Below are 14,640 nucleotides of genomic sequence, written 5' to 3'. Positions count from 1 at the left end.
CCAGATCTGAAGCAATATCCTAGTGATTCAAAGTTCTCTATACCATTAGCAATAGCCTATGAAATCTACTAGAACTCTATTTTTAAAATCTAAGTAAATTGGATCATTTGTGGACACTTCTACCTAACAAATAAACCCAATTATTTAGTCTGATATACACAATTCTGACTAAGGAGGAAGAATTCTTTGTCTCTTCTCATGTGTCTTAGAATCGTCCCCATTTGAGGTACAAGAGAGTAAGGATATGTGCAATGTGAATGGAGAATGTGCGACACTGGCAACGTGCCTTTCTTCCTTTCCTGTAGGTGAAAAATGGGAGTTTTATATTTAATCTTGTAACAAATACCCATTCAAAAATAGCTATTTTCACACTTCTATATGGTCTAAGGTTAGGTTCAGCAGCCTGGAAATTCCACTATTTCAGGGTCAAGTGATTTATCCATTGAGTTCCATCATTCCCTCAAAGCACTGAATCTTAAAAGGAGATTGATGCAAATTCAAATCAGCCGGTGATGCTTTGACATTTCTGAAGTGTTTGAAAAATGGCTCAGCTCAACCACAATGGAATTCTCCTTTCCTGCAAGTCAAGTTCCAGTAAAGAAGATCTGATTGCTGACACTGCCTATTGCCAGACCTGGAGGGCTTCGCTATACACAAAAGCTAACCCAGTTTCCTGCATTTGGTGACACACGGCAGCACTTTATTGAATTATTGTCTATCTGCAAAAATACCACCTTTCAGATCCCCAGATGGCTGTGAGCCTTTTCAGTGCATTCATCCGGATTGCTCTTTACTCTTGGCTATTATTACGTAACAGAGACTCCCAAAGGGGCTATATAAAACACTTGGCTGCAAACCCAATCCCAGTGGGAATTGTGGATTCTGGAAACTCTGCCCCTTTTATTAACAGACTGAAAACGAACGCCCATCAAGTCAATGAGTCTTACACCTCTGAGCCATCCTAAAAGCAGGAAGGAAGCGTACTGCCTGAGTAGCTGTGCCTGCAGACATTATGCTTTTCTAATGGGCACCGGGGCAGGGTGTAAGGTATGCTTTTGGGCTTGCTGTGCCTATAGCAATCAATTATTTGCCCTCCAAGCCCAGTCCTCCATCTGTTAGCTGGTGTGGAAGGGCCACTACCCACAGACATTCTTCCTGGACACCCCCTCACAGGGATAGAAAATTTTCTTTGCTGTTCTCTGCTCTGCTTGCTCCCCAGGATGCTGGCAAAACAAACAAACAAACAAACAATCTATCGCTGTCTCCTGTGGAGGAAGAATGATCTCCCTGTGGACGATCCCTCCTCTAACACACCCACGGTGTGGGTGAAGGTCTTTTATTAACTATACTACAGCATTCCTCCCCATAAAATATCCCTAATGAACAGTCATATCCATCCTTCTTACCATAGAACCTGCAGATCTGGAATTCTCGCAGGACATCCCTATAATATGCTCTCTGTCAATAACATCTTTGTATTTGTTGATTGAAATATTCTTTCTGAACATCACGCAGCAGACTCCATCGAATATTAAATTGGTACAGGGTACATATAGGTTAACAGATGGGATTTAGAATAAATGAAAAATTATCAGCTCCAGCATCCTGACAGTAACCCATCGTTAATGTTTCTCCCCTGTTGAATAAGTTCTCCTCACTATGCCAGTCATACTATTGGTCACAACTACACACACACACTAGCAATGGCAGCAAACCAATTTTGTCAAAGAGAATGCCACTCCGAACGCATTACTCCGAAGAGGAAATAACCCTAATATAAATAAGGGATACATCAATAAATATCTCTAATGTGAACATGCAAATTTCTTCTATGTCTTTGGCAAATAGTTTCTTTCATTTCAATGAACTGAAAAGGAGCATTTCAAATCTTTGTTGTGTGGTCCAATTTGAATCTTATACGGAGTTACTTTTTTCATAAGGCAATACCCTCTAATAAAAGCATCCTCTTTTTGTATTGTGATAGTACTGGTTAAAACTCATCGCTTTGGATAAGGGGGAAAAACATCTTGATAAAGCTGTTCCCGATATTAATCGTCTCTTGCATTGATGAGTGGTAAGCAACTCTCCTCAGAGTTCTAAAAATATCAGTTCTGTAACCTTTTTAAGTAAGCCTAAAAATGTAGTCATGGAAGATGATCAAAGACCACAGAGATACAAAGCATTTAGTGAAATGCCACACCAGAATATAATTATTCTGCCTCTGGTTTTCCATGCAGGAAGTTTATTCTTATACATGGCAGCTCAACATGTAAAGACTTACAGAAGTTCTGATCACATAATATAGAATCACAGATGTCGAGTCTTAAACATGAAGGCATTTGCTTTGCCACATTCTGGCTTTCGGAGTACAGCAAGCTAACGATTAACTCTGATATTGCGCCTCTCGGTGACTTTTTCTGTTCAAGGTAGATGAGATCTTAGAAATAAAAGAGAAGAAAGAAAGCTGCACTGCTTTGAACAAGTTATTAGGAGCTGAGAAACTACATTAAGCTGATAACACCCAACTTTACTGTAGTAAAATTGCATTTCCTAGCCTCCCTATAGCTGCATATCAAAAAGTAACACTTCCCTAAAGTTCCTGGCTCTCTGAAGGTACTCAAACTCTCCCAAAAGCCTTCTTTTCAGCCTTTGAAAGTTAAGCAGTGTATTGCTCTGAAACACCGCACTGAGTATGCAGTTGTATATGCAATCTGGGAATAGACCCTGTCTGTTTGGCTGGATCTCAACAACATTACCATATCTATCAATCTCCTGAGACTGTGCATCACTGAAAAGTGGCAGTCAAACCACTATTTAATTGCACAGTGTTTTTCATAATGAAGCTGCAAACTGGCAAACCATGAAAGAATGCAAGGGGTGGGGGAGTGTCATATGATGTCTGGCTCACAAAATATTGCCCATAATACTGATGGAGTGCATTATGTTGCGGTGCTCAGATCTGCCTACTGTCTGGCCAGTTCTAAACATTTATATGGACAAACAGAACAGGATTATGGTCCTTCCTATGAACCCTGCAACCCAGGCAAGAGGAAACAAGATTCAGCACTAAGTGAGGGGGAAATCAAAGCAAATCTTAACTCCCAGAGTGACTTTTCAAGATGTTCAAATCAATATGCAATGAACTTTTGGCTGATGCAAGTGTTTCTCAGATTTGTAGGTAACTGCAGTATTAATTAAAAATCAATTAGCAGGTTCCTCAGCACTACAAAAGATATATTCCCATCAAGTTGGCAGACAGAATGACTTGAAACATTGTACTGATTGAGCAATAAAGAACAAAGAGCCGAAGTCTACCTGCATCTGCACCTGTGCACTCCAGTGGTGTCAGTAAGGAATAAGCAACTTCAGCTGAGAGTAGGTGTTCATTAGAATTTACTGTGGATTAAATGACTGGATGAACACACACAAAAAATCATTTTAAAAGGTGAGAACACTAATTAAGCATGAGCACTGAATGCTGCTAGTAGGTTAGGTAGACTCTATACATAACAAGGGCAATGTTCCAGAAAAAAATATGCAAATAAGTACACATTTATTCACATTGTACTTCATGCAAATTTCACCTATAACCAAAAGAAAATATCCTAAGTGAGATAAGCACCGGCACCCAGACTATGGGTCCTGTATGGTATTTGAGTGGGGCCTGGAACTCTTTTCTTATTTTTTCAAAACAATTTTATCCCTTACATCCTGACAATAAGAAAATCTAAGTCATTGCATGGAATTTACCAGCTCCAACAGAAGCCTCTTCCACACATGCAGCAGAGTGGGAACAGCTGAGCGAGGTTTCCCAGCCACTGAGTGAAAACATTGAGGATAGGGAGATTCTCTCTCCTGCTCTGCTCTGAGTTAGCACGTGGCTGCCGTAAAGGACAGAATTTGAGTGTTTCAGGCCCTTGGCAGCACCGAACAAAGGGGGACAGAACAGAGGCGAGAGTCGGAGCGGTCACAGGCTGGGGTGAGCAGATCATAAAGGGGTCAATGAAAAGAAGGGGCAGAAGAGGGAAGGCTTCTCCAGGATCCTTCCCAAACAACCCATTGGCCTTCATGCACTCACTCACCTTCCACTGACCCCAGACTTTTCCTTCCACTGCCCAGTTCCCACCTAGTAACCTGCTCCCCAATCACCTTTTCCGTGTTGCAAACTCTCAGGATTTTATTGTCAGTCTTAAGATATTTGGTGTATTGCTCACCACCCCAGCTGGTGGAATCAAGAGGCCACAAGGTAATCACAGCTTTTATTTACTTTTAAAATAAGCTTCTAGCCCTCCTGGTTGCAAAGAAAAGATTGAAAACCTGAAGGGAGTGCAGCCTAAAGGCTCAAAACCAGAAAACAAAGAAAAATAACGCAAAATATATTATTTTACAAAAACCCTTCATGATTTGTAAGCCAGCCTCATGATTTTTTGGGGGGTGGGACTGAATCACTTTGGTGTTGTTCGTACTCATCTCCTCCCTCATTCTCCCTTGCTTTCCAAAAACCTCCTTTTACAGATGGATAAGCTGTGCACAGAAACAAACCCATTCATTTCACTGAAACATGTTTGTGTACAGGCAGTAATAGATGTAACTAAGAGAGCATTCCAGTATTTCATTACTAGTGGATATAGCTATCGAGCTGAATATTTTTTCTTCCACGTGGGAAGGTGGAATTTGAACTCTTTAGCTTTGATAGGAGTTGGGTATGCAGATAAAATATTTGAGGACTGCAGAACTAGTGCAACACTGACTGATATCTGTGAGAGAGTCATCTGTGTTATTCTAAAGCAGTATTTCCAAAGAGAAACCAGACAGATCCCTAATTTGAAAGAAACTGTTTCCCCCGTTAACCAGCTAAAGACTATCCTGAAGTCCTTGCCTCAGAGAAATCAACAGCAGACTTGCCAGCGTATAATGACTAGGTAGAAATAAGGACAGAACTTCAGGATTTGGTCTTAGAAGGCCCACTGATTAGTGAACCTTCATCTTCTAAAGCTGATTAAACTGTTTATTCACAAAAAATCTCTTTGCCGCTGTTCAACAGAAGCTAACATTTTTAATTACAGTAATTATCTCATATCAAGGATGTGTTTCCTCTTTACTGTGGAACAAGCCGGGAAGCAGACACAAAGAGAGGAGATGCGTGTTTGCACATGTGTATAGTTTATAGAGAAGAGACACTAGAATTACGACATTAATGGGTTTTTAAGAAATGAATGTTTGGAATGGTCTAGAGCAATGGACACTGAGTATGCCTTCACTCGTAACTTTGTTTAAGTTGCTATCCTTTCATTGCCTAAAAAGAAAGCAGAAAACAAAAATAATTGGAAATTAAAAAAAGCTAAATAAAATCTTGAGGCCTCAATCCACCACCTGTTTGGAAGACAAACAAATGGCAGATAAAGGGACAACTAGAAAATACAGGGCCAGCTTCTCAGCTGGTGTAAACCGGCATAGCCCCACAATACATCTGTACTAAATTTATACCACCCGAGGAGATGGCTCTCGGCGTTTAATAAATATATGCCTAATTCTGCTGGGTTTGTGTCATCTGTAGCCTCTTATCTGAGAGCTTCACAGGACCACAAAAATTAGTCACATCCACGCTGCTAGCTGGCTTGAACTGAATCATTAATCTTAAATGCATTTGAATCCCATTGTTTACTTACATTAGGCTTTGAGCTCAGACAATAAATTATATTTTTTCATTACTGCCCAAAGTATTTTTCCACACACTTAAAATAATCAATATTGCATTATTTATCAGTCTAGCTTTCTCTTCTCTCTGTCCTCAGCCCCTCTCCCCCACTTATTTCACTATGACTGAGTGTCCGTTAAAAACCGATCACAGAGAAGTAAGGACAATGAGAAGGAGAATTTTTTAAAAAAAAAAAAGAACAAGAACAAGACATCTTGGAGTCCAAAGTCAGTAGCCCGGCTGATAAAAAAAAACAAGAAGAAATGAGCTGTAACAGCTCCATAAGACATTTTATGACAGTAAATAGGAAGTAAATCAGAAAGGGGGAAAAAAGAGACCAAAAGAAAGTCAGCAGATGAATAATTCTATTAACATTTATCTTTCTTCTGATTCAAAGGCAAAAAGAGAGTCAGAAATCACTTAAACTACCTTCGCTTGAGATGGTATAAGAGAAGTATCTGACAAGGGAGTCTCTCTTAGTTGCACAAAATTAAATACATAAAAATTTTTTAAAAATCTTGCAGGAGTTGGAGGAAAGTTCATTTGATTTAAAAATGCTAATCAATTTACTTGCAGCCCTCAATACTCTAAAAACACCAGCCAAGATTTTTTGGGTGCTCATTTTTTGCATGCCCACCTGGAGGCTACCAGAAGGATGCTGATTCTCAGTGGGTGGGAGCTCAACACTTTCCGTGTGTTAGATCCACTAAAGGTGACTCAGGTTGGGCATCTCAAACTTGAAGCATGCATAAACCACTTTGGAAAATATGGGTCATTGCTACCAGATCAGTTTCCCATACAAGGTACAATAAATCACAAATCTCCGTCTGTGGGCCAAATCCTAAACATCTTACCTCAGAGAAAAAATACCCTTTCAACTGCAAAAACTTGAGCAAGAAAGTTGGAGAGGACAATCAAGGAAACCATCCCATCTAGGGACTGTGCATTTTGGAACTCTGCCCAAAGCCCATTCAATGGATTCTAGGGATCCATAGTAGAAGGACACGTTGAAGGGAAGACAGAGGGGCTGTCTTGAAAGGATGGTTGTTGCTCTGCTGGTCCCCCACTGCAGCTAGCCACACTGCCATTGCTGATAGGATTAGAGGATGGTAATACAACACTGAGCTGTATAATCTCCCACATGGATTGCTCCCCATAGACAAAAAGTAAAGGAGGACTTGTGGCACCTTAGCCACAACAAATTTATTTGAGCATAAACTTTCGTGAGCTACAACTCACTTCATCGGATGCATTCAGTGGAAAATACAGTGGGGAGATTCATATACACAGAGAACATGAAACAATGGGTGTTACCATACATACTATAATGAGAGTGATCACTTAAGGTGAGCTATTATCTCCTGTCCTCCCTCCTTTCCTGAATTCCACAGAGACCCACTTAAAATCGAGAAGTCAGTCCTTCCTCATCTTGTCACTGATCACTTTTAATTTCACAGTGCCCAGGGGAGTTTGTTGGGTCCTTTGTAGAATAAAGAAAGACCCATGGCTTGCCATGGAGAATTCACAATCTACATTTCAGAAATGACAATCAGTGAGACCAACAAACCATAGAGAGGGAATGAGGTGAGGACAAAGGAGCATGTGGCTACTCATTTGGGCATATGGCTACGTACAAACACATATTGACTGACTCCCTTCTTGTAGACGTGACAGAAGAAGTGAGCCTTATGGAAGGTGAGGAATGAGAAGTAGAAAGATGGTCATCTTCTGGTACTCCATACACCCAAGCCCATCTTCATAGTGCTTTATTGGGGCTGAGATAGGCCAGTATGGATGCAGCAGCCTTTTATCACTTAGGATGTGCCATACTTAATTTAATAAATCATTGTAAATCTAGCCCAGCATGTGGTGAAATCCACTTTTCCTTCCTTCCCTTGTGCAATGGATACTTTATCACTGGCACAAGCTTTTCCTCTAGCAACAAAATTTAGGAAGTCCTTGCTTAAAAATTATCGTCTGACAGGAAGAACTTAAATGGATATCAGGACCAGCAGTGTTATCCTCTTTAATCAGAGGGACATCCTGTTAGCTCCCCATATAGGTATATGGCAGCATGAAGATAGCTACCCCAGGCAGTTAAAAAGTATAATTAGATTTTGGTATCATAGTGATAACAAGATGACAGAAAGGCTTTAAAGTTTATTAAATCTAGTGCAAAATGAAGAAGTAAAGTGGCATTCTTAAAGGTCAGTGTGTGATTAAAAAGGATACCATAGAAGAAGTTCATTTACATTTATAGAGGAATAGCAGTGGAGTTGTTAGTCCTGAAGTAGTGGTACTTGGACTTCATCTCAAGAATAGTACAGTAATGGTAGGACCTACAGGAATCCAGTGTGGTGTTCCCATACAGTATTTTGTTTGCTTTTTCCTAGTCCTGCTGCTTCGGGAAATGCAAATAAAAATGTTGCAGATGAACAATGTTCTCCTGACTAGCGTGCTAAGAGAGAAGATACCCATGGATAACCAACCATTTGTAAGGTTGAGGGCACAATGCCCAGCTGTGCTGTAAAAACAAAACCCTTGTTTTACTACCATTCACCCATTTTCACAGAGCTACCAAAATCCTTATGCTATTTGGACAGATTTTATACATTGGCCTGGATATCTCTTATTTCCCCTATGATTGTGATCACATTTTCATTTCTAATTCCCCCCACCTCCCCTTCTCCTACTTTACAAACATTCCCTCTTTTTTATTCCTTCTTCATTCCCTTTTCTAGATCAGCACTGGCTTCTCTCTGCTCTTCCACAGCATCTTGCCATAGAACTAGTTTCTTTGATCAAAAAGACCTATCTTTTTGCCAGGCATCTGAAGACACTGGAGCAGGATGGGAGTGGCTGTTTACACGGGATAGAGTTGCTGTGGAGAAATCCTGCCAATTTGGTTGGGGGTGGAGTTTTGCTGCTGTTTTGTTTATTTCATTGTTATTTTAATTAATCTCAAAGGCAACCAGAGCAGCAGCTGGGCTGATTATTATAAATTGAAAAAATAATAATAATGATGAGGATAGATCTCATACCATGCCTAAATTTATTTAGAAAACACCTCTCTCTCTCTTGCCTAAACATCTTCATTTCTCTTACCTTCGGTCACTAATACGCACTCTGCAATTGTATTACATCACTCTGGCAAGTATTTGGGGGAATATCATCTGTGTAAAATATTATACAAAATTAAGCCCTGAGACAATAAACTCTTACACACAAGTATTGTGCCTGCAATATCAAGGCCTAATGTATTGCATGCATTCCTGAAAATATACATGCTGTATCACAGAATTGTGGCTCTGTTTTTTCTTGTCTCCTGTGACAATGAGGACAAAGTTCCTTTTTATCTAAGAGTTCAGTACATTGATAACTGGGATATCACATTCACCTGTGGTGGGTGTTCCAAAATAAATATATTATTTTTTCCTAAATAAGGTTTGGAAAACACTTAAGTGAAGAAAATCAAGTTCTGCCCCAAGTTCTGATTACTGGTCCAAGTTGGATATGAGTGATTGGTTACCAACACCTAGTAGCTCTGATTAAAACTTTTCATATTCAGCTTTTTATAAAGTGATTACTATTTAAGTGTGTACTCCCTCTTTGTCCCTGTGATAATATAAATCAGATGTGACTTTATCCTTTCATTTACATCAAACTTGACTAGGGCATATTAAGGCGGACTTAAGCTGACTAAACTCAGTTCATGCAATGGTTCCCTAAGTCAACCAGTGGGATAGTAACCAAGAAAATCTCGTCCCATGGGTGATGTCAAGCACCTGAAGAAATAATTCCTTACCTGGCCCCTGTTCCTGCAAGATGCTAAAAGCCCTCAATTCCTGCTGAAGCCATAGAGTGTGGAGAACACTCGGAATCTCAAAGTTTAGGGCATTCAGAGCAAGATGTATTTAAACAAACGTCTAGGAGGATTGTTTTCATTCTATAGTTTGAATTGAGAAGCTACGATTTTGGGGAGAGAAAAGTTCATTTGAAAATATTTTTCAGAAAAATGATGTATCATTTTACTGTATGGACTATGTGGGTTGATATTTTAACAGTAGCCCTTACTCTATAAAATGTTGAAAATTCCAGAAGCATATATTTTAGTATGCAGCCACAGTCAATTTCAGTGAGATTTAACATTTGCTCACTAGCCTAATATTCCTTAAGTGTGAGTAGAAAAGGCTGGCTGCATGACACCTTTAAGAAGCAAAAATGTTATTCTCACATTAATAACAAAAACACCCCCAAGGGAAAAAAAAGCTGCTGAGATTCAAGTTTCCATTTAAGTCTATGGGAAAACTTTCTCTAATGTGGCACAAATATAACTCACCATAGTGATAAGAAGAATTTGAGGAGGAATGATATGGAGTGCTCTGGGGAGTTAAAGTAGTTACCCAGGAAGAAAAATATGAAATGTAAGGTCCTTTTCACACCATTAGCCGGGCACAAAATATGAACATCACTGAATACTATGTAGGCAGCCTTCAAAGCTTCAGAGTAGGGATTAATGGAAAAAGTTGGCCATAAACAGTAACTTAAAAAAAACAACATTATTCTACTCTTGTGTATTCTTAACACATACAGTGGGGCTAGATCCTTGAGTATATTTATACTGTGTCCAGTGCAGCCTTAGAGAGGGGGTGGCAAAGTTGATTTTGTATCACTTTTGTTCTGTTCTGATCTTGGAGGTCAATCTGCACTGAACTGGACCTCTGGTTTAAATCAATCTGGATGCTTTCTACTTTATATTGACAGCTAAAAGTCACAAAGGACACTACCAGTAAACCCACCATTCCATTTTTTCCCTTGATATGGCACCTGCACCAACAGCCAAAAGAGGATAGGTGTTGGAACCACAGGAGCATCACATCACCCAAGCATCTACAGAAAAAGAGGGAATGTTAATGTGGCTCAATAAGATGATTTTAAATGCATTGCCTTAGAATGCATTGGTGGATCAGGCTGTAATATTTATGTAGCCAAATGAAAGTGATTTAGATGGGAAATTCTGAAGCACCTTTACTCCACAAAGTAAATATAAATTTGAACACTTGTGCACATATCTGCATATATGTACATATTTATAGAAGATATGTATGTAGGTACATACATACTTTAGAGGGAACTGATTTTGAAAAAGGCAGGAATATTTGCCCTCTCAAAATCAGATCCGTTTGAGTGTCTCAAGTTAGGCATCCAAAAGCTAAGACATCAAAATATGTTTAATTTAAGAAAATTTAAGCCAACACTTTTCAAAATATGAATAAAGGAAATGTACAGTAATATATACATTTCCAAGTAATTCAGCTTTTGATTATATGAAATGAAGCAGCTCATCAGTTGCCCAAACCAGAACTACAGTCTTTTTGATCTACACAAGCACTTCTTAGCATATACAAGGGGAAGCATTTTATGGCATTAAATCTATAACGTTTGAATCTCTAAAAACTGGAACATGGAATTTCATGTGATAGTAATGGATGGGGAAATCTGCTATGCCTGAGCAAAGCCAAAGTTAAAGAGCTTTTGGCAGGGGTGCTACCCAGGCCAAGGTATGGTATCCTCCCCTGCAGAAAAGTGCTGGAAGAACCATAACTTCACTGATATAGCGGTCCACTGCCATGGCCCTTGCATTTGACTTCAACCTCTATGAGGCACAGGAGATATCTCAGCACCCCTTTACGGCTGTCCGTCATCTGCCACCTCACGGACTCTCCATACCTTGCCAACTGTGACGTAAAACTGCATCTACTGCAATCCAGACTTTAAGACCTTCATTAATCAAAACACTACATCCCTATTGAGAAGAGTACTTATAAGCATGTGCTTAGGTCTCATTGACTTCAGTGGGTCTTAAGCAGATGTTTAGGTGCTTTATGGAATCAGTGCCTCAGAGCCCAAGGCACGGAGTGCAACATTTTTATACAGCACTGTATTAAAAGTAGACTATACTAAGCTATGATCCTGCTGAACATAAGATCCTTCAGGGGCAAATTCACTTACATTTTATCGATTTAGTTTCCTGTCTATCAATTTAAATAGAAAAAAATAGCTGCTTGTTTTATTTATTTATTTTTGTCAGAAGAAATGTGCTGGTAAACTTTTGGGAGCAGATGCTTCCTGGTAGATGATTAAAAAAAAAATGACATTAAAATGTCCGTTCTCATTTCACTTAGCTTCATAACCAAACGATAAGAAAGAAAACATGGCAGTCCAATTTATAAATCTGGAAAGCTTTCATGGTAAGATACACACACATACATGAAAGGTAACCATTTCACCAAGCAAAAAATAATAGTACATAACCATGACTGACATTCTATAATTAACAGAATGCTCGGAGACGTTATCATCACAGATCAAATAAGATGGTATAATTGGTCTGAAACAAGACATTCTTTCCTATGGGAAAACATTTTATACCATGATTAGTCACTATGAACATTTTGAAAATTGCTCAGAAAGAAGGTACGCAACACGAAGAAAAATATCCTCCTTCTTACCCATCACCCTCTCAGTAGGACTACGCAGATGACAAATACAGATGGTGATTATGGATGTTTGAAATGTTTTGAATAAGGCAAGAACCTTTTCATGTTTAAAGAAAATTCAGGAACCATTTGCTGCTCCCCCCCCCTTTCCCCCCATATATTCATCCAGCTCCACAATTTTTTTTTTTTTTTTTGCTTTCAGATTTGAAGCAAAAATATCATTACAATTTGGGCAGGGAAGATCTATTCTTACAGTATTTTTCATGCATCACCAAGATGTACGGGAAATCTTGTGAGAATATTTTTTTTTCTTCCTAATGAGACACTCAGGCCAATTTCCAAACAGGAGAAGTTCAGAAAAGTTTGACTCAACTCCAAAGCTCCAGATGCTTATCCTAGTATGAAGGTGCCTCCCCAGTCATACTGATATTCATCCATAACTAGTATTAACACTATTAGCTTTGAAAAGCTAGGCCATCTTACCATGCCTTCCCACTATTATCAAGCTCTTGGAGAAAATGTACATGTACACCGTATTGACTATATTTGAAATATGACTTTAAAGACCACAATTCCAAGTGAACATGCAAAATGGGTAACTGCAGATCAAAGTTAACTTAACTGACTTTATGGTTAAATACTGAATTCCACATTGAGAAGTAGGAATTAGCTTGCTCAGTGGACACATTTTTGAAGATGCATCTCCTGTGCTTACATTTGAAATGTGGCTGCAAGAGTTTAACTGATAAAGTATACACCTTGACCATGTCCCTGTGTCAACCTAAAGTATTGTTTGCAACTGAATACTCAACGTTTTCCATGATGTATAATGTATAGAACTTGTTTAATACACAGTAAAGATATTGTTGGGAAATATTGTAGAAGACTTTCATACAAGTTACTGCTAACAAGTAACTTTGTTAGAAATGCCCAGGGGTGCAATATAGACAGTATGATTGTGACAGCAATTGCTTGTTTTTCCACAAACAATATCCCAGTATGTTCTTTAGATATTTATAGGAAACTGAGATGGGAAAAAAAGTCACCTGGGTTTAAAAATAAAATAAAATGCTGTAGTGCATTATAGTTCTGAGAGGAATAATTAGTGAGGCAGTAGTGTAGACAGAGTAAAAAGGAATGTAAATATTTGATCTTCCTTTCAGTGAAGATGGTGGAGCTCATTTTAACGTGTGAAACATGTTTGGCGGATTCACCGGAGACCTGGCCTGACAGACAAGAACTACAAAACAACGTACCAACAGAGGAGTTTCTTTTTCTTTACATAGTGTCTCCTTTATAAAGAACTTTTCTTTTCAAATTAAATGAGAACAAAAATTCTAATCAGCAAGTTTTGTTAGCCCAGAAGGATGCCAATTAGGTTTCTAAACATCTGTACAGACACAAGGGGTATAGCTAAGAGAAGAAGGATTAGAAAGTAAAGTCATAGAAAAAAGAAAAAAGAAACAAAAGTTGAGAAAGGAAAAAAGCATTATCTGGAAACCTGTGTGTGTTTGTGTTTGTTATATATCTACTTTATAGTATTTATACTTTTTATACAAAAGTGCATGTGTGCATTACAGATAATAAAGAGTTTGTATGCGCACACACACCCAAATGGTGTTTATCATATATTTATCCCACTACATAACTGATGTGTAAAAACTTACAAATAATTTTATCCTTGCAGAAAATGTATCATCACAAATAGTATAGAATAGCATAGCATAGCATAGCATGACAGCTGGGCAGATAGATCGGAGATGTCCAATTTTAGGAGAACCTCAGGGTATTTAGATTTAGCTTATTTTATATTGAACTGATGTCAAGTCTCTGAATCATACCATATGTACATTTTTGTACATGGTCAGTGTATTGGTCCACCGGTGTTTCAGTTAGATATCAACAACGTTCAATTAAATGAGGAAACAGATAAGAAACTGTGACAGAAAGACTATCAGAATAGAATTCTTACCCTCTATGGTTGCTCTCTTAGGCAGAATGGTGATTGCTCCCTCAGCAATGTCTTCTTGCTGAATTAGTGGATTTATTTTGGAGCCCCAAGTGTCTGATCCCACCCACAGAAAATGACCGACTTGATCAGCCCTTTTTGCAGCTGCAAGGATCTGCCTGTAGAAAGACACATATAATTCATACATGAATGCAAGATGAATGGAACAGTATTTAGTCACCCAGGAAAAACAACAAGGAGAGCAAGATTGCCGAATGAGCAGAAATAACATACCTGTAACTAACTTTTAGCTCAGAAATTTAACAATCCACATGATCACGAAGTTTTCAGAACAGTCTATCTTCCTCTTTGTTCTTTTATTCTAAGGATGAACTCCTGGCCCCATTTAAGTCAGCTTGAGTTTTGCCACTGAATTTCATGGAGACAGGATTTCATCTCAACTTTTTTGTGAAATCTTAGTAACAGTTGCAATA

General features: G+C 38.7%; 1 protein-coding gene across 1 annotated transcript in view; it reads right to left on the bottom strand.

Moving 5' to 3' along the window:
* Window positions 1-14,640, bottom strand: part of GRM7 (glutamate metabotropic receptor 7) — a 489,509-nt gene that overhangs the window by 199,931 nt on the left and 274,938 nt on the right. The window contains exon 4 of the mRNA XM_077821561.1: window positions 14,171-14,325. Coding sequence (XP_077677687.1) covers window positions 14,171-14,325 — 155 coding nt within the window. The remainder of the gene's footprint in view (window positions 1-14,170; window positions 14,326-14,640) is intronic.

The sequence above is a fragment of the Eretmochelys imbricata genome, chromosome 7 (genome assembly GCF_965152235.1).
Source record: "Eretmochelys imbricata isolate rEreImb1 chromosome 7, rEreImb1.hap1, whole genome shotgun sequence".
Taxonomy (NCBI): Eukaryota; Metazoa; Chordata; order Testudines; family Cheloniidae; genus Eretmochelys; species Eretmochelys imbricata.
The sequence above is the reverse complement of the archived record's forward strand: the minus strand, read 5'-3'. Positions and strand labels throughout refer to the sequence as shown.